We start from the raw sequence: 19124 nt of genomic DNA, 5'->3' as shown, positions 1-19124 counted from the left end.
AATCAGATATCCTAACCTAACCTAGTCCCATTTGCAAGCACTTGGCCCATATCCCTCCGAAGCCTTCCTCTTCACCTACCCAGCCAGGTGCCTTTTAAATGCTGTAATTGTACCAGCCTCCATCACTTCCTCTGGCAGCTCAGTCCATACACACACTATTCTCTGTGTGAAAAAAGTGCCCCTTTGGTCCCTTTTATATTTTCCCTCTCTCACCCTAAACCTATGCCCTCTAGTTCTGAACTTACCCACCTCAGGGAAAAGACCTTGTCTATTTACCCTATCCATGCACCTCATGATTTTATAAACATCTATAAGGTCACCCCTCTGCCTCTGACACTCCAGGGAAAACAGCCTCAGCCTATTAAGCCTGTCCCTATAACTCAAACCCTCCAACCTTGGCAACATCCTTGTAGTTTTTTTCTGAACCTTTTTAAAAGAGAAAAATAATATAAAAGCAGACAAGTCCATGCTGGGTTCACTTGGAGGTCAGGAGTCCTGGAGTTGGGGGCAAAAAAACCTGCAGATGCTGGAATCTAAAGTTGACAGGCAGGAGGCTGTAAGAACACAGCAAGCCAGGCAGCATCAGGAGGTGAAGAAGTGGATGTTTCAGGTCCAAAACAATGACCTCTCCAACTCCTGATGCTGCCTGGCTTGCTGTGTTCTTACAGCCTCCTGCCTGTCAACTTAGGCGTTCTGGAGTCAGCATTTTTCAGTAATTCAAGAAAAGGCTAGTGAGCCAAATGGATCGAGTGTCAGGGAACATTTTTGATGAACAAATAAAAAGATCAGTGATTATAGAGTCGTAAAGTTTAGATTAGCCAATGGGAAAGAATAGAAATATTAATTGACAAAGGGTCAACTTCAGTTGAGAATAAATCTGGTGTAGATAAATTGGATTAAAAAAAGACAGACAAAACTGTACTGGAAAAATAATTTGTCTTTAACAAGCAGATATTTCAAGTACAGTTGAAGTACATTTCCACAAATGGGAAATGTAAGGGTTAATGATGATGGAGCAGATAACCACGAGACTGGACATATTAATCCCACAGTAGCAACTAGTAGTATTTAATATTCAATCAATTAATTCATCATTAAAAATAACCATGAAATGATTGGATTATTAAAAACACCCATCAAATTCTGCAGGGTTGTCAGGGCAGGAAATGTGGACCCAGTCGGTCTCCAGATTCACAGCAGTATGATTGACTCTTAATTGCTCTCTGAAATTGGTTAAGAAAACATTCTGTTGTATAACGCTGTTGTTTAAGGCCCATTCGAATAATGGGAACAATGACAGGATGGTATCCGGGGTAGAAAGTTGGTTGATTGACACGAGGAAATGATGGTGAATGATTTCTTTTCTCGCTGGAACAAGTGGAGTTCCCCAGAGGTCAGGACCACGGTGCTTTTTTTAAAAAAAAAATCATATGAACGACCAAGACTCGAGTGTGCACTGGATAATTTCAAAATTGCAAGTAACCCAAAACTTGGAAGTATTGTGAACTGTGAGGCAGGTAGCGATAAACCCAAAACAGAGGCGAGCAGGAGGGTGGAAAGAGTGAGCACCATGCATTTGGCTGATGCAGGAAATGTGCAGTGAATACAATTTGAGGACAGGCAATGTGAACTAGAAGGCAATGCCGAATAAACGGTGTCGAAATAATTCAGGCTGAAGCTGACTAGGGTTTTTAGCAGACTTAAAATTCAGCTGGATTTATTCAGTCAGCGGAGGTAATTTCCTCCAAAGGGTGTAGAGGAGCGGTGTGCAGGAACTGAGCTGTACTGAGCCTGGTTTCCCCTGTGATGAGCAGTGTGACACTGGTAGGAGAAGCATGTGCCTGGTTTGTCTCTGAGCAGATAGTGCTGTTGGTTACTGCCTGCCTGCACTTGAGGGAGTTAGAGAACGCTTTGCAGGAAGGCTGTTCACTTCCTCCTCGTGTCCCACTCCAGGAGAAGGCGCATTTAAAATGTTCCCTTCCTCTGTGGCCATGAGACTGGCTGCGTTTGGCTATAGACCGGGACACTGGCTGCAAACCCGGCTGTCAGACCTCACCCAGTGCAGGCAGCTGGCTACCTCCCGGCCCCAGAGCCCTCCAGGCCCTTCCGTGGACATCTCGGCAATGTTAGGGCCGGAGCCGGAGCCGGAGCCGGAGCCGAGTGAAGCTCGGCTGAAAGAGCTGAGCAGGAGGCAGCCCCGGCAGAGCTCACTGCTGCTGTTCCCCGGCCAGGGCACCCAATTTGTGGGAATGGGCGAAGGGCTCCAGAAATACCACAACGCCAGGCAAATGTTCGCAGCAGCCCAGAAGATCCTGGGCTATGACCTGCTGTCTTTGTGTATGAATGGACCGGAGGGAGAGCTAAATAAAACTGTTCACTGCCAGCCAGCAGTTTTTGTCACGTCCTTAGCTGCAGTGGAAAGGCTGCATCTTGAAAACCCTGAAGTAAGTACAACTTGGGTTAGCTACCCACGTTTCAAATCCCTCTCCTGTTTGACATAAGCTTTTTATAAATGTTTCAAGAAAACTCAAGGATCACAAACAAGTTGATTACACCTCCAGTCCATTTAAAATTTAAAGAAAAGTGCTACATTATATTTCTGTAGGCAGTGTGACATTTACAGGATGGTACTATGAACTGAAAACTGAACTGAACTGAACTGGCCATATAAATACTGGGACTATAAGAGGCTGGGAACTGTTCAGTGAGTGACGCGCCACCTGTCTCCTCAATGTCTGTCCATCTTCCATAAGGCACCAGTCAGGATTGGGATGGAATACTCTCCACTTAACTACAGTTCTAGCAGTACTTACCAACTTGACACCATCCAGGACAAAGTAGGACACTGCATCCATTACCTTCAACATTTACGCCTTCACCACTGACACACATCGGCAACAGTATGTACCATCCACATGATTCACTGCAGCAAATCATTCAGGCTCCTTCAACAGCAATTTCCAAACCTAAAACCTCTACTAACTAGAACAGTAAGAGCAGCAGATCCAAAGGAAAATGACCACCTTGGAGTTTCCCTCCAAGCCACACGTCATCCTCTTATTCACTGTCACTGAGTCAAAATTGTAGAACTCTGTTCCTAACAGCACTATGGTTGTTACTAACACTAGATAGACTGCAGTTCACAAAAACATTCCAAGGGCAATTAGGGCAACAGCTGATGGCCATGCCAGCAATGCTTACATCGTGTGTGTGTGTGTTGGGGGGTTCGTTAGAACAGAGATAGACTTGAATGAATTGCTATTGAAAGAAAGAGGAGGTATTAGCAGACTTGAAAGGGGATAATTTCCCCAGGGCCAGATGAGGTGTATCTCAGGCTGTGGTGGGAAGCAAGGGAGGAGATTGCAGGGGCTCTGTCTCTTGTTTGTTTTCAAATCCCCTCTGGCTGCAGGAAGGGTGACAGAGGACTAGAGGACACATAATGTACTGTTATTACTCAAGAAGAGTAGTAAGGATACTCTGGGAAGTCCAGAGATGTATAGTTTAGGTGGTTTGGCCATGCTAAATTGCCCGTTGGGTCCAGGGATGTGCAGGCTAGATGGATAAGCCTTGGGATTTGCAGGTATGGGGTGGGTCTGGGTCGGATAATCTTTGGAGGGTCGAGGTGGACTTGATGGGCCGAATAACCTGCTTCCACACTGTAGGAGTTCTATAAATCTAGAAGTACAGGTCAATGAATCTAACATCTGTGGTAAGGAAGCTATTAAGAAAAAAAGTCTGAGGGAATTAATCCCCATTTTTAGAGAGGTAAGAATTAATTAAGGATCATCAGCATAGCTTTGTAAGGGGAAATCTTATCTAATAAATTTGATTGAATTTTTTAAGGAGTTCACTAGGTGTGTAGATGAGGGTAGTGCAGTTGATCTAGTCGATATACACTTCAGTATGGTTGCATGGCAGACTGATTAAGATGTCGAAAAGTGTGGTGCTGGAAAAGCACAACAGGTCAGGCAGCATCCAAGGAGCAGGAGAGTCAGCGTTTCAGGAATAAGCCCTTCATCAGGATTCCAGATGACTTAGTGGCAGGAAGCAAATGGTGCTGGTTGAAGAGTGACAAAACAGTGATGTACCAGTGTTTGGTGTTGGGCCCTTTGCTGTTTGTAATGCACATTTAATGATCTAGACATGGACATAGGAGATATTATCATTCATTTTGCAGATGACATGAAAATTGGTGATGTAATAAATCCTGATGACTGTTAAAGCCTTAGACTGCAGGATGATACTGACAGGCTCATTGGATTGGCTGAACAGTGGCAAGTGGAATTTAATCTTGAAAAGCACTTTGGGAGGATTATCAAGGCAAGAAAGTACACGTTCAATGGTAGCACCCTTGGAAGTAAAGAGCATCATGGGGACATTGGTTTGCTCATCTATAGATCCTTAAGCCAGCAGAGCAGGTAGATAAGATAGTTAAGAAGGCATAGAGGAAACATCTTTATTAGTCAATATTCTGAAAATGAGAGCAAGGAGGTTATGATGGAGCTGTGTATATTGTTAGTTAGGCCACAGCTGGAATAGCATTTGCGATTCTAGTGGAAGAGATTCACCAGAATATTACCTGGGCTGGAGAGAAACAGCTGTGGAGAGAAACTAGCCAGGCTAAGCTTGATTTTTTTCAAAGCAGTGAAGGCTGAAGCAGGTGGGATCTTTATTGAAGTGAACAAAATGATGAGCATAGACAGGAGAGTTTCAGAGAAGCTTTTCCCAATAGTAGAGGGATCAGCAACCTGGGGGCACAGTTTTAAGGTAAGATGCAGGAGGTTTAGAGTGGAGTTGAGCAAGAACATTTTCACTGACAGGTGGATATCTGGAGCTCACTGCCTAAAATGGTGGATAAATTGATAGAGACAGGAACCCTCAAGATATTGAAGAACTACTTGGACAAACACTTGAAATACCATGGTATATACAGCTGTGGGCCAAGTGTTTGAAAATGGGATGAGGAAAGGTTGATATTTGATGACCTGCATGGAAGCTATGGGCTGTGGGGTCTCTTTTTGTGCTGTAAAAACTCAACTCTCTATGGACATGAATTAATAAATAAAATAGATTATATAGTGGTTGAACACCACTTTGGAGAACCACCCCCTCTTCTGTCATAATGTTTGTCCAACTTGAAGCATTGGCTGAGCACACATACTCACCAATTAAATATTGGTTCTCCACCACAGACCCTATTCTTTAACAATGAACATTGTTAATTTCCCTGCCCACAGTCTGAAATAGAATCACAGAATAGTTATAGCAGAGGAGGAGGCCATTTAACCCATCATGTCTGCACTGACTCTGCATAAACACTTCAATTTGTGCTATTCTCCTGCCTTCTCCCTGCTATCCTACGGTACAGGTGACCTATACAAGAAGGATGGGTTGCATTTGAATTGGAAGGGGACTAATATGCTGGCAGAGAGATTTGCTACAGCTGTTCGGGAGGATTTAAATTAGGAAGGTGGAGGGGGGTGGTGTGGGACCCAAGGAGATGGAGAGGAAAGAGATAGTCTGAGACTGGATCAATTGGGAAAAGGAGGGACTCAAACAGTCAGGACAGGCAGCAACAAAGCTGTCGTGGGCGGCACGGTGGCACAGTGGTTAGCACTGTTGCCTCACAGCGCCAGAGACCCGAGTTCAATTCCCGCCTCAGGCGACTGACTGTGTGGAGTTTGCACGTTCTCCCCGTGTCTGCGTGGGTTTCCTCTGGGTGCTCCGGTTTCCTCCCACAGTCCAAAGATGTGCAGGTCAGGTGAATTGGCCATGCTAAATTGCCCGTAGTGTTAGGTAAGGGGTAAATGTAAGGGTATAGGTGGGTTGTTCTTCGGCGGGTCGGTGTGGACTTGTTGGGCCGAAGGGCCTGTTTCCACATTGTAATGTAATCTAAAAAAAAGCAGAGAAGAAGGTAGGACTAATAAATTAGACTGTATTTACTTCAATGCAAGAGGCCTAACAGGGAAGGCAGATGAACTCTGGGCATGGTTAGGAACAGGGACTGGGATATCATAGCAATTACAGAAACATGGCTCAGGGATGGACAGGACTGGCAGCTTAATGTTCCAGGATACAAATGCTAAAGGAAGGACAGAAAGGGGGGGACAAGAGAGGAAGGAGAGTGGCCTTTTTGATGAGGGATAGCATTACAGCTGTACTTAGGGAAGATATTCCTGGGAATACATCCAGGGAAGTTATTTGGGTGGAACTGAGAAATATGAAAGGAATGGTCACCTTATTGAGATTGTATTATAAACCCCCTACTAGTCAGCGCAAAATTGAGAAACAGATTTATAAGGAGATTTCAGTTATCTGTAAGAATAATAGGGTGGTTATGGTAGGAGATTTTAACTTTCCAAACATAGACTGGGACTGCCATAGTGTTAAGGGTTTAGATGGAGAGGAATTTGTTAAATGTGTACAAGTTTTAAGTTGGAAGAAAGCTAATTTTGACAGAATTAGGCAAGAACTTTCAAAAAACTGATTGGGAGCAGAAGTTCGCAGGTAAAGGGATGGCTGGAAATGGGAAGCCTTCAGAAATGAGATAATGAGAGTCCAGAGACAGTATATTCCTGTTAGAGTGAAAGGAAAGGCTGGTAGGTGTAGGGAAAGCTAGATGACTAGAGAAATTGATGTTTTGGTTAAGAAAAAGAAGGAAGCGTAGGTCAACTATAGACAGGAGAGATTAAATGAATCCTTAGAGTATAAAGGCAATAAGAGTATACTTAAGAGGGAAATAAGGAGCGCAAAAAGTGACATGAGATAGCTTTGGCAAACAGGGTTAAGGAGAATCCAAAGGGATTTTATTAATACATTAAGGACAAAAGGGTAACTCGGGAGAGAATAGGGCACCTCAAAGATCAGCAAGGCAGCCTATGTGTGGAGCTGTAGGAGATGGGGGAGATACTAAACAAGTATTTTGCATCAGTGTTTACTGTGGAGAAGGATATGGAAGATAGAGAATGTGTGGAAATAAATGGCGAATCTTGAATAATGTTCATATTACAGAGGAGGAGGTGATGTGATAAATCACTAGGACCTGATCAGGTGTACCCTAGAACTCTGTGGGAAGCTAGGGAAGTGATTGCTGGGCCTCTTGCTGAGATATTTGTATCATCGACAGTCACAGGTGAGGTGCTAGAAGACTGGAGATTGGCTAACTATTTAAGAAATGTGGTAAGGAAAAGCCAGGAACTATAGACCGGTGAACCTGACTTTGGTGGTGGGCAAGTTTTTGGAGGGAATCCTGAGGTACAGAAATTACATGTATTTGGAAAGGTAAGGACTGATTAGGGATAGTCAGCATGGCTTTGTGCATGGGAAATCATATCTCACAAACTTGATTTAGAATTGTGAAGAAGTAACAGAGGATTGGTGAGCTTAAACATGATCTGTGCTGTCTTCAGTAAGGTGTTCAACAAGGTTCTTCATGGAAGACTGGTTGGCCAGGTTAGATCTCATGGAATACAGGGAGAACGAGCCATTTGGATACAGAACTACTCCCAGTGGGGGAGTAGACAGAGGGTAGTGGTGGAGGGCTGCTTTTCAGACTGGAGGCCTGTGATCAGTGGAGTGCCACAAGGATCGGTGCTGAGTCCACTGCTTTTCATCATTATATAAATGATTTGGATGTGAACATAGGAGATATAGTTAGTAAATTTGCAGATGACACCAAAATTGGATGTGTAGTAGACAGCAAAGAAGATTGCCTCAGAGTACAATGGGATCTTGATCAGATGGGCTAATGGGCGGAGGAGTGGCAGATGGAGTTTAATTTAGATAAATGCGAGGTGCTTCATTTTGGAAAGACAAATCAGGGCAGGACTTATACACTTAAAGGTAAGGTCCTGGGGAATGTTGATGAACAAAGAGACCTTGGAGTGCAGGTGCATAGTTCCTTGAAAGTAGTCGCAGGTAGATAGGATAGTGAAGAAAATGTTTGGTATGCTTTCCTTTATTGGACGGAGCATTGAGTATAGGAGTTGGGAGGTCATGTTGCGGCTGTACAGGACATTGATTGGCCACTTTTGGAATGTTGCATGCAATTCTGGTTGCCTTCCTATTGGAAGGATGTTCTGAAACTTGAAAGGGTTCAGAAAAGATTTACAAGGATATTGCAGGGTTGGAGGATTTGAGCTATGGGGAAAGGTTGAATAGGCTGGGGCTGTTTTCCCTGGAGCACCAGAGGCTGAGAGGTGACCTTATAGGGGTTTATAAAGTCATGAGGGGCATGGATAGGATAAATAGGCAAGATCTTTTCCCTGGGGTGGGGGAGTCAGAACTCGAGGGCATAGGTTTAGCGTGACATGGGAAAAATATAAGGACCTAAGGGGCAACATTTTCATTCAGAGGGTGGTACATGAATGGAATGAGCTGCCAGAGGAAGTGGTGGAAGTTGGTACAATCACAACATTTAAAAGCCATTTGGATGGGTATATGCATAGGAAGGTTTTGGAGGGATATGGGCCAAGTGCTGGCAAATGGAACTAGATTAGGTTAGGATATCTGGTCAGCATGGACAAGTTGGACCGAAAGGTCTGTTTCTGTGTTATACATCTCGATGACTCTATGACTATGACATTTCCTTTTATAACTCAATTTTAATGCTTCAATTGAATTTGTTTTCACCACATTATCTGGCAGTGCATTCTAGATCTTAACCACTTGTTGAAGCAGAGGGTGTTTTTTTTTCTTTGCAGTCTTGTTTCTTTTCCCAATAAATCTGTTTAGAAAATGCTGGAGAAACTCAGCAGGTTTGGCAGCATCTACTTTGAGTCCAATGTAACTCTGGTTCTGAAGTTTCTGTTTCTAATGTTGGATCTCCAGCATCCATAGTACTTTGCTTTCAATTGATAATTTTCCAAACGGGAACAATATCTCCCTATCTGCTCTGTCTAGGCCCTTCATGATTTTGAATAATTACATTAAAGTGCCTCCAAGGAAAGGAGTCCCAACTTCTACAACCTGTCAACATAATTGAAGTTTCTGGCTCTTTGTGAATCTTTTCGCTACTGTCTCCAATGTTTTCACATCCTTCCTAAAATGCACCTCCTAATACTGCAGCTGAGGCTGAATTAATGACTTATACAGATTTGAACATAACTTCATTTGTACAGTTTGCTGCTATTAACAAAGCCAAGAATGCTGTATGTTTTATTATTCGCTCAGTATCAATCCTGCCACCTCTAATGTTTTATGTACATACGCACCCAGGACCCCTCTGCTTCTGCGCCCCCTAGAGGGTTATATTCTTTACATTTTCTTTCCATGTTCTACCTAACAAAATGAATCACTTCTCCACATTGAACTTCATCTCCATCTATCCATCCACTTCATCAAATTGTCTATGTCCTGTTTGATGTTCTACACTATCTTCCTTACATTTCACACTGCTACCAATCACAAAGTGTGAAATTATACCTTTTGCAATAAACTTTAGGTCATTAATATATTATCAAGAAAAGTAAGAGTCTCGACACTGAATCTGGGAACTCCATTACAGATGTTCCTCCAGTCTGAAAATTATCCATTAACTGTTACTATCTTCTTCCTGTCACTCAGCAAATCCTTGTTGTTAATGTCCACTTTATTCCATGAGCTGTAACTTTCCTCACAAATCTGTGTGGCACTGTATCAGACACCTTTTTGGAAATCCGTGTACACCATATTTCTTTGAAAAAACTCTCAACTAGTTAATTAAAAATAATTTTCCCTTATAAATCCATGCTGGCTTTCCTTAATTAACTGACTACATGAGTATAATTTTGTTCTGAATATTCTTTCTACAAGTTTCCCCACACTAAAGTTAAACTGACTGGCCTGTACTTCTGGGCTGATCTTTACAGCCTTTTTTCAACAAGAGTGTAACATTTGCAATTCCCTTGTCCTCTCACACCACCTCTGAGTCTAAGATGGAAAACAATAGTCAGTACCTTCACAAAAAAAAACTAGATTGTTTGGAATTTTGGCAAATTTCTGCTTGTCTCTGTGCTATACATTTGGTCCCATTTCTGCTTAAACACCAAGGCTGTCAATTTCAACCTCGATAACACTGTGTCTTGATGCTATCTGCTACTGAAATCCTCACTGATACCTTTGTGACCTCTCAGACCAAACTATTCCATTGCTTCCATAACTAGACTCTCACTGTGCACCGCCTGTAAAATTGAGCGTATCCAAATCTGTGTGGCTCCTGTCTTAGCTCTCATCAGTCCCCATTCTCTTCTTGCACCTTGCTTACCACCCTACATTATCCTGCAGTGTGATGAAGCCTCCACTGTTTTTAGCTCTCTCCTGCTTTTCCCCCTCCGTATCTGTATAAACTCCGTAATTTCATCACTATTGTCCTCCATTTCTGGCCTTTTACCCACCAAGACCAATCTATTTCTACTCTGACACACCTGACTCACTTTATTTCTCTACTCACATGTTCCATTCTCTTTCTGTTCATGTACATTCCAACATACCTCTCCCATTCACATTCAGCTTTCATTATTCTGGTTGTACCTCTCCTCTATTTCTGTGCTCTCTCCTTGCACATATCCTACTTGAATTCTACTTTTACATAGGCTCATTATAACTCTTTGTTCACTGGTTGCACTCTCTCTACTCATAAGACCCACTCTTGAACTGTTAACGCCTCTTTCCTGACATAATGAAATGTGAAAGGAGATCGGGAAAGTTGTCCACCTTGAAAATCTAGGGTCAGATCATAAACAACATTTCATCTCACCAAATTGTGAAACTATATTCTCAGAATCTGGTTTCTCACCCATTACTACTGACTAGGTTAGAAATAGTTTGCAGGCTGGGATATGTGGTTCATTCAATGCTATATATGTGCAATGATGAATCCAATCTATGCCCTAAGCATACCCAACAGAAAGCATTAGTTGCTCATTGAGAGTAAACCCCTTGATCATCTTCTTCATAGGTTGTGTGTCTATTTGGACTTGATATGTTGAGGTAATTGGGTTTATGACCTTTAATTGCTGTTGACTTTTTTTCTGTCTCACCTACACCCTCTGCTGCACCAATTGCAGATTCTGTCTGACCTACGTTCTCTGCTGCACAAATCATAGATTCCCTATGTCCTATGCTGTCTGATGCACCAATCACACATTCCCCTCTTTACTGCACTTACTTCTCTTAAATTCTCAGCTACACTTTACCTCAAGTTTTCTCCAATTTCTCGTACTTTTGCTCTTTAGATCTAATGCTCAGACCTGCCCCTTATTAGAGTTTGCTTTTGTTTGTGATATTTTGGAGGAAACATTGTAAAGAATGTTTTACTACATTAAATGTGCTATATAAACGAAAGGTGTGGTAGTTGTACAGAGATTCAGGTCAGAGGCAGACAGACTAAATGCAGAAAATGCAATATTGGGTGGTTTTCCATTCTCCACCTTTTGGAAATTCTGTTTTTGCATTTGGTGTGAGCGCATGCTCAGGTGGCAGTAGATCAGTAGGTTCTTTAAAAATACTGTTTGATAACTCATCCATCTTATATCTCTTCCTCCTCCTCATACTGTGCAGCATGTTAATATGGCTGCAATCAACAACTCAGTGCTGTCTATTTAGGTGGACATTCTTACTGCAGCTCTTTAGAATGTTGCGCAACCAGCAGGATATGTAACTGAGCATACTCCCATATGTTTCCTGAGGTATTTTACTTTATTCTTTGTTTATGAGCCCAGATTATGAATACCACCTGGGCTATTTGATTGTAATGAATATCAGAACTAAACCAGACAAGCACGTGTTTGATACCCATGTTCAACAACATTACTGAAGCTCTATTAGGAACACAAACTCAAGCTCATTATTTCTCCTTTTCAAAGTCACTAATGTCAGTAAAAAAATATTTCTATTGCTACCTTTTTGCTAAGCTTACTAACTGAACATTGTTAAAAATCACACAACACACAACAGGTTTAATTGGAAGCACACTAACTTTCGGAGCGATGCTCCTTCATCAGGTGATTCAGGAGCGTCGCTCCGAAAGCTCGTGTGCTTCCAATTAAACCTGTTGAACTATAACCTGGTGTTGTGTGATTTTTAACTTTGTACACCCCAGTCCAACACTGGCATCTCCAAATCATAACTGAACATAGAACTGGAGGTTTATCCTGGATCATGCTGGTCTGTGTGGATCCGTGTTATTTAGGCAGGTGAGAATAAAGTGGTGTTAGTTTATGACTTTGGAGGTGTTGGTGATGGTGATAGGAAGAGGTATTCATTTCCTTTGCTTTGTGAGGGAGACAGTAGTTAATTTTGGTGTTGGTATACTTTGTAGCCTTTCATTTCTGATAGACGTTGAAGGGATTGGAATTAACTTAATTTTCCTTTTGCTTTGTTGTTAATTTGTGGTTTATTGTTTGAGCTCCTATAAAACGCAGACACTTGTGAACTCTAACAATATTGTTGCCACCATAAGCTAAGTTAAGAGTTAATTTTTGGTTTGGAACTGTGAAGATAACTAGTGGACAGTGCACTACCTATTGTGGATTTGTATTTTTCATGTTGCTAAGTTCTAACTGTCTTTTTATGTCTATAGGCCATTGAGAAATGTGTTGGAGCAGCAGGATTCAGTGTGGGAGAGTTTGCTGCCTTGGTCTTTGCAGGAGCAATGGACTTTGCTGAAGGTGAGACTATAAAAAATAAAATCAAAACTCTGAGTAGTGCATAAATGAGATTCCCATTTACAACATTCAGGATGGGTCCTGCCTTAGCTCAGAAATTCAAAATACAGATCGGTACTGAAGAACAGATTCAATAAATCATTTTAAGTTGTGTTCTGTGAATATAAGCTAATCCAACAAAAATTGGAAATATAAGAAACTGGAAAAGTTGGAAATACAAGAAACTGGAAAAGTTGGAAATACATAACAGGCCTATCACCAGCTGCACTGAGAAAAGTTAAAGGTGTGAACCCTTCAACAGAGCCTGAAACACGTAGAAAAGAGAGGCCCTTAACAGGACTGAAGAAAATGAAGGTGGGATTATTGGGTGATCTGTGCTGATTCTTTGTCTATGCTTTGGCAAATGGGTTTTTGATAAAGAAATCACATTGACCACAACTATGATATTTCCTTTATTTACTCTGATTTCTTGAAAGTTTTCTACGATTAGTCAAGCCAAAGTTATTTTTTCAGAAATCTGAACTAACTAGCTGTTATTTCTCCATTTGGTCAGGAATTGCAGTCTTTGATTGGACTTTGGTAGTTTGTAAACAGTGAAATTACCCAAGTTATGTGTCACTTGTGCTCAGTTGAAAGCATTCTCATTCTTGAGTTTGAAAGGGCTCTTGTGGTCCAGTGGTAGTTTCCTTATCTCTGAGCCAGGAGGCCTGCAATCAAAAGGTTGTAGATTCAAACTCAACCTCGACATTTAAGTAAGTAATGCAGACTGACTCCCCACCATCATACTGGTGTTGCACTTTAACAGCACAGGTACCACCTCCTTTCAAGTGGATGCAAATAAATTCCATGACATTATTCAAAGAAGAGTAAGTTGATCTTTCTAGTGTGTTAGATAATATCTATCCCTCCAACAACACTTTAATTCATCATTTTTCTCATTGCTGTATGGGGAACCTTATATTGTGTGGAAATTGGCTACTGCATTTTCCAACATTGTAACAAATATGCACAGTTCACCACCCCTTTATAGGACTCATGAGTGGTACTATGTAAATACAAGCTTAGAATTTTGGAACATTGTAGTCAGATCCTACACTATTTCCTGCCTTACTACACCATGATCTTTGAATATAATCTATATCCATGTAATTTGTCTGTATGTAGTTTAAGTATTTTAATTAAACCACTTCTCTTTAAATAGTACCCTGCACTGCTTGTTTTACACCCACTTCTTTTGATTTAACATCTCAGTAACCACGCCTTTAAAATTGAGGCAATAATGTATTTAACCTCTGAATGGCCTAACTTGGATTTAATTAATGCATTTTTTGAAAATATATTCATGTGTTTATTTTGCTTAATTTTATTCAATATTTCCTGTTAAACCTTTAATCTTTATTTTTGTAACTTTGCTATATTTGGGGTTCTCATTTTCTTTTTAATATTAGCCCTGTAAATGTAAATTCTCTTCTATGAACCTTAATGCATTATCAACCACACAACTTAGACTTTTCTGTGTTCCCAATTGGTTAAATATATTTGTGAAATCAGGTGAAAATGAATAATTTGGAATTGAAGTTGTGTTTACCAGTGCTGTTCTCCACTACAGCTCTCTATGCTGTGAAAGTGCGGGCAGAGGCTATGCAGGAGGCATCAGAATCCATTCCTAGTGGCATGTTATCTGTTGTGGGGCAAGCTGGATCCAGATTCAAGTATGCCTGCCTGGAGGCTCGTGAACATTGCAAGACATTGGGAATAGAGGATCCTGTGTGTGAAGTGGCTAACTACCTCTTTCCCAATGGACGTGTGATTGCTGGAAATTTACAGGTAAGTTGAGGAAATGTGAAATGCTTTTCTTCTGGATGAATCACACATACATTCACACATACAGTGTTGAATCAGAGCATAATTCAGCATTTTCGCCTCAAATATCAGTGTGATTTTAAGGTCAAATAAAGTCATGACCAAATAATATTGTTTGGACCAAAGATGCAAATGGCTATGCAATTTATCATTATTTCACCATATTTGATGACAAGTATAAGAAAAAATTGTTAGACATTTTAAGTCTTTAATTCACAGTGAAAAACTGTATTTAAGTACAATGTAGCATCAGATGACTTTCAGATATATGAAGATGGCCACACACAAACTTTCAAAGAATGACATTGGTGCCCAGCTATTTCAGTCAATAGCTGACAATTATAGCTTTTGAAAGTAATTTTTACAATGCTGTCATCATTTTCACTCCTCAGTTCAATCGTATTGATTGTTGTAGTCCAATATTTTGCTGTTAGTATCATTTATTAGTTTCTTCACTTGAATGGTGCAGGATCACCTTCCTCCTTGCTGGAAGGAACTCAGTTACTAATCTGGCCATTGACAGGAGGGCAGCAACGTTGTGGCAATGCCACTGGTAGTGTATAGATCTTAACTCTGGGGGAATTTAAAATTCAGATTATTTCATCATGATGAAATTGTCATAAATGCACCTGGTTCACTAATTTCCTTCAGGGAAGGAATTCACCTGATTTGGCCTCCATGTAATTCCAAATCTAGAGCAAGGAATTCAATTCTTAACTGCCCTTTGAAATGATCGAGCAAGGCACTCCGTTTCAACCAGTGACAGAGAAAAGCGGTAGTACCCACAGAAGGTTGGTGCCCACTACATGGACTGAAGTGGTTCAAGAAGATGGCTCATCACCACCTTCTTGAGGGCAATGGAGCACATCCCAAAAATGCTTTTTTTAAAAACCTATCTTTGGATGTGAGGCAAAGTAATTTCAGGCCCTCAACAAAACGTAGCAAATAAATTCTACAAGGCATTATTCTTTGTGGAAAAAGAAGTTATCTAAATCTACTCTTGATGCAGTGTTGCCATCTGATGATCACAAAATGTTATTACATCAGAAAACACTTGACAGAACCTAAAATGATTACGAAGTATTTTGGTTTGCTCACTGCATTCATTTTATTCAACGGTGACCAGGTGATCTGGATTTTCAAAGAGGTTGAATGATTTGGGAGCTCTTTTAAACTGATGAGCAGACCCGATTGTGGGAATCTCGTTTCTATTCCTATTCCTGTTTCCAGGAATGTTTGCCAGTGAAGGGTAAGGATGCGACAGTAAGTCTGCATGCAGCACTCCTGCCCTTTCTGGTTCCATTGCAAGGCAGAGCAGGTTAAACCTACTCCTTTGCCGTTTTTATGAAGAGTCCCTACTTCCATTAGAACACATGGGTCAGGGCCTCTCAAAGGAGCTGTGAGTCATGGAGGAGCCCTAGTCCCAAGTGAGGATACCAAAAGCATTCACCTGCAATTCTTTGCTTGATAGGCTTTGAAGTAGAAAAAACCCCAGATTTTTCCATTTCAGCAGTTGGATTCTCTATCGCAGGTTAGATATGTTTTTGTAGCTGTGGTTAATTATAGGGCTGTGTCCTCCAAAAGTAGCTTGACCATTAAATTCATATCATAGAATCCATACAGTGTGGAAGCAGGCCATTCGAGTCCACACTGATCCTCTGAAGAGTGTCCCACCAAAACCCACCTCCCTACCCTGTTCCCGTAACACTGCTTTTCCCATGGTTAACCCATCTTACCTACATATCTCCAGACACTGAGGGCAATTAGACTATGGGAGGAAACTAGAGCACCCAGAGGAAACCCATACAAATATGGGGAGAATGTGCCAACTCCACACAGACAGTCAATTAATGGTGGAATTGAACCTGGAACACTGCCGCCACGAGAGAGCAGTGTTAACCACTGAGCTGCCATTGATCAGTGTTCTGTAAATGTTGAAAGGTGTTAGGATATTTTCCAAATGAGGTAGGTGCTTTAATGCATTTGATATTGAAGGAAACATTGCTTGGGAACTCTGATCTCATAATTTGAAAATATTTAAAAATCCAAAAGTCCTTTAAATTTTGGAAGACAAAAACTATTTTGTGACTTCACGTTAGAAAAAGCAGACACTGCTTCTGGGCTGCAGTCCTTGACAGGCCACCTGGTGAAACGTAAAGGGGAAAAAACAAGGGGATCTCTTTTTCTAGTTATAATAGAATGCATTGTTTTATTTTGAACGGTCTGTTTTCACAGTTGTGGTTATTATGAATGCTTGACTGTGTTTCAAAAGTTTAGAACAGTGTCGTCCAGCCTTCTCGCATGGGGAGCACATTTCAGTTTTCTCTCCTACAGGCTATTGAGAAAACAATAAATATGATTATAAAAAAATTCAAGTTTTACAAAAATTGCTCATTTAAATATATGTGCAGTAAATGAAAATGATCATCATATTCCAAAAAATTGCTAACTGGTAGAACCTTTCTTTGCAACCTCATTTGAGCAGTAGAGTTACAGCGTGATAAAGATGAGGCTCCAGGTTCTGTTCCCAGGAAAGTGAGGGTATCGGGGCTGATGGTTTTTACAACACTGACAACGTGTTCTCTTTTGGTGATGGCCACTCTGAGCTGGCATTGAGGGAATTTACACAAAAGTGGAGTTCAGAAGCAGGTTGCCATTCTGTCTTCATTTTCTTCATCTTTCAATCTTTATGGATAGACTTTTGGGGAGGAGGTTTTTGGCTGGCTGGCTGATGCCATTTAGCCCTTTAAAAGTTTAAGTCCCGGGGGCGTAGGAAAGTGGCTGCAAGGCCACCACCTAAATTTTAGGATTTTCCCTCTACCTTTAAACCCAGCCAAAGAGGTGCATAAAATCCAGCCTATCAGTGATCTCTGTAACTGTGGTATTTCAGATCTCTGCTTCAAAATGTAAAATAATCTACCCTGCATTTTACCAGGATGACTAGATCGCTTCAGAATTAACATCAGTATTTGGTTTTCTGATATTATTACACTTCATCTGTACTACAGGATTTCAGCTCACTCACAACACTAAATGTTTTGATTGCATATTTAATGTGATTTTTTTAAAGTTTACCTCAAGCAGTACAAACAGGCAAGTCATTGAGAGCTGAAAACTCCCATATTCAGCCTGTAACCAGTGTTGAGTTATTTTATCTTGACCATGATGAGTGAAAGAGGAAAACTACTCTTGGTTCTTGTGACTGCTGGCTATCCAGTGACTGCCAATTGAAAGTTTATTTCTAAACATTAGATTGAGTGGGGGCAGTGCTCAGCTGTATTTCCATTCCTCCTCCATAGACAATCTTTTTCTCCTTGTTTAATCCTGCTTCCTTTTCTTTAATAGTGATTTAAAACAATCCTTCCCGCCTCATGCTCTGAACCTTCTCACAAAGAGGATTGAAAGATTATGACTTTTACTACTGTTATTTTCATCTTTGCTACTTTTAACAATCTAGGATTTATTCACAAATGACAAACCAACTTTCCGTGATATTGATCTTCATCACCACTTTCATGGTCAGTAAAAAGTACATTCTGGGTGAAGTAACTGCAATGATGAGATTCAAAAAGGACTTTTCTTTTGACACAGGCTCTTAAATATTTGCAGCAGAATTGCCGTAAGTTCCACTTTCTGCGAACTAAACTGCTACCAGTCAGCGGTGCCTTCCACACTCGCCTCATGACATCAGCAACTCAGCCACTCCATGATATCTTGAAGGGAATCAACATTGAGAAACCACTGATATCTATCTATTCCAATGTGGATGCCAAAAAATACGTGAACAGTAAACACATTCGGCAACTGTTGGTGAAACAGCTGGTGATGCCTGTAAAATGGGAACAAACTATGCATGCTATGTATGAACGAGAACAAGGGATTGATTTTCCAGATACATATGAGGTAGGCCCAGGGACCCAGCTTGGGACCATGTTGAAAAACTGCAACCTGAAGGCTTGGAGGTTCTACCGACATGTTGATGTGAAATTAAAGGATGAGACTGAGGAAGAATGAAGTATCTTCTGTGCAGAAAGACTGGTAAAAGAATAATTTTACTTGTGGTTAATTTCACTTTTGGCTGGTATGTTAAAGTTCCATCAAGTTGAAAGCAATTTGTACAATTTGAACTGGTAGAAATTGTTTTTTGCAGTTAAGTCGTGGACTTAATGACTTTATTGAGACAAAAAATGCACAAAGTGATCTGTGAGTTGTCAACTGTGCTGAAGGTGATGTGAAGAATTTGAATCCACAAGGAGTTATATTATCTGTCAGAAGTGGAGAAGGAATGTTAGGACATAAAATCTCTTAGATTATCAAAACAAAATAAATACAAAAATGTCTGGCTGAAAACCTAATCAGAGGAACACTGCTTTTAATGTACACACTTATATTTCTTTAACTATGTGTTGCACACCATGTTATGTTTAAACTAGACACCAGTTTTTTTTCATGTCGAGGGAATATTTAATATTTATCCCATTTAAAAATGGGCTGTGAGGAGAAAGCTACTTGGAGAGAATTAACTTTGATTTCTGAACATTTGTTTTTTGCACTATTTCTGTCTAATAGCAAATGGGTGGTTTCTATGAACAAACTAATGCATTTCCTGTAATCCAA

The 19124-nt window shown here is 40.8% G+C and overlaps 1 protein-coding gene across 3 annotated transcripts in view; it reads left to right on the top strand.

The window, feature by feature from the left end:
* Positions 1-1774: 1774 nt before the first annotated feature.
* Positions 1775-19124, top strand: part of mcat (malonyl CoA:ACP acyltransferase (mitochondrial)) — an 88771-nt gene continuing 71421 nt past the window's right edge. Inside the window, exons 1-4 of one of the 3 annotated variants that reach the window (XM_087997274.1) lie at positions 1775-2444; positions 12560-12647; positions 14254-14471; positions 18099-18545. In XM_087997274.1, the coding sequence (XP_087853400.1) occupies positions 1971-2444; positions 12560-12647; positions 14254-14471; positions 18099-18521 (1203 nt within the window). In that variant the 5' untranslated portion in view covers positions 1775-1970 and the 3' untranslated portion in view covers positions 18522-18545. Of the gene's footprint in view, positions 2445-12559; positions 12648-14253; positions 14472-18098; positions 18863-19124 lie in introns of those variants that run through there. The other 2 variants (XM_043709413.2, XM_087997273.1) reach the window with 2 other exon arrangements.

This window comes from Chiloscyllium plagiosum, unplaced genomic scaffold (genome assembly GCF_037043375.1).
Source record: "Chiloscyllium plagiosum isolate Xiang-an unplaced genomic scaffold, Cpla_swu_hap1 HiC_scaffold_19, whole genome shotgun sequence".
Taxonomy (NCBI): Eukaryota; Metazoa; Chordata; class Chondrichthyes; order Orectolobiformes; family Hemiscylliidae; genus Chiloscyllium; species Chiloscyllium plagiosum.
This window is presented reverse-complemented; position numbering and strand designations above follow the sequence as displayed.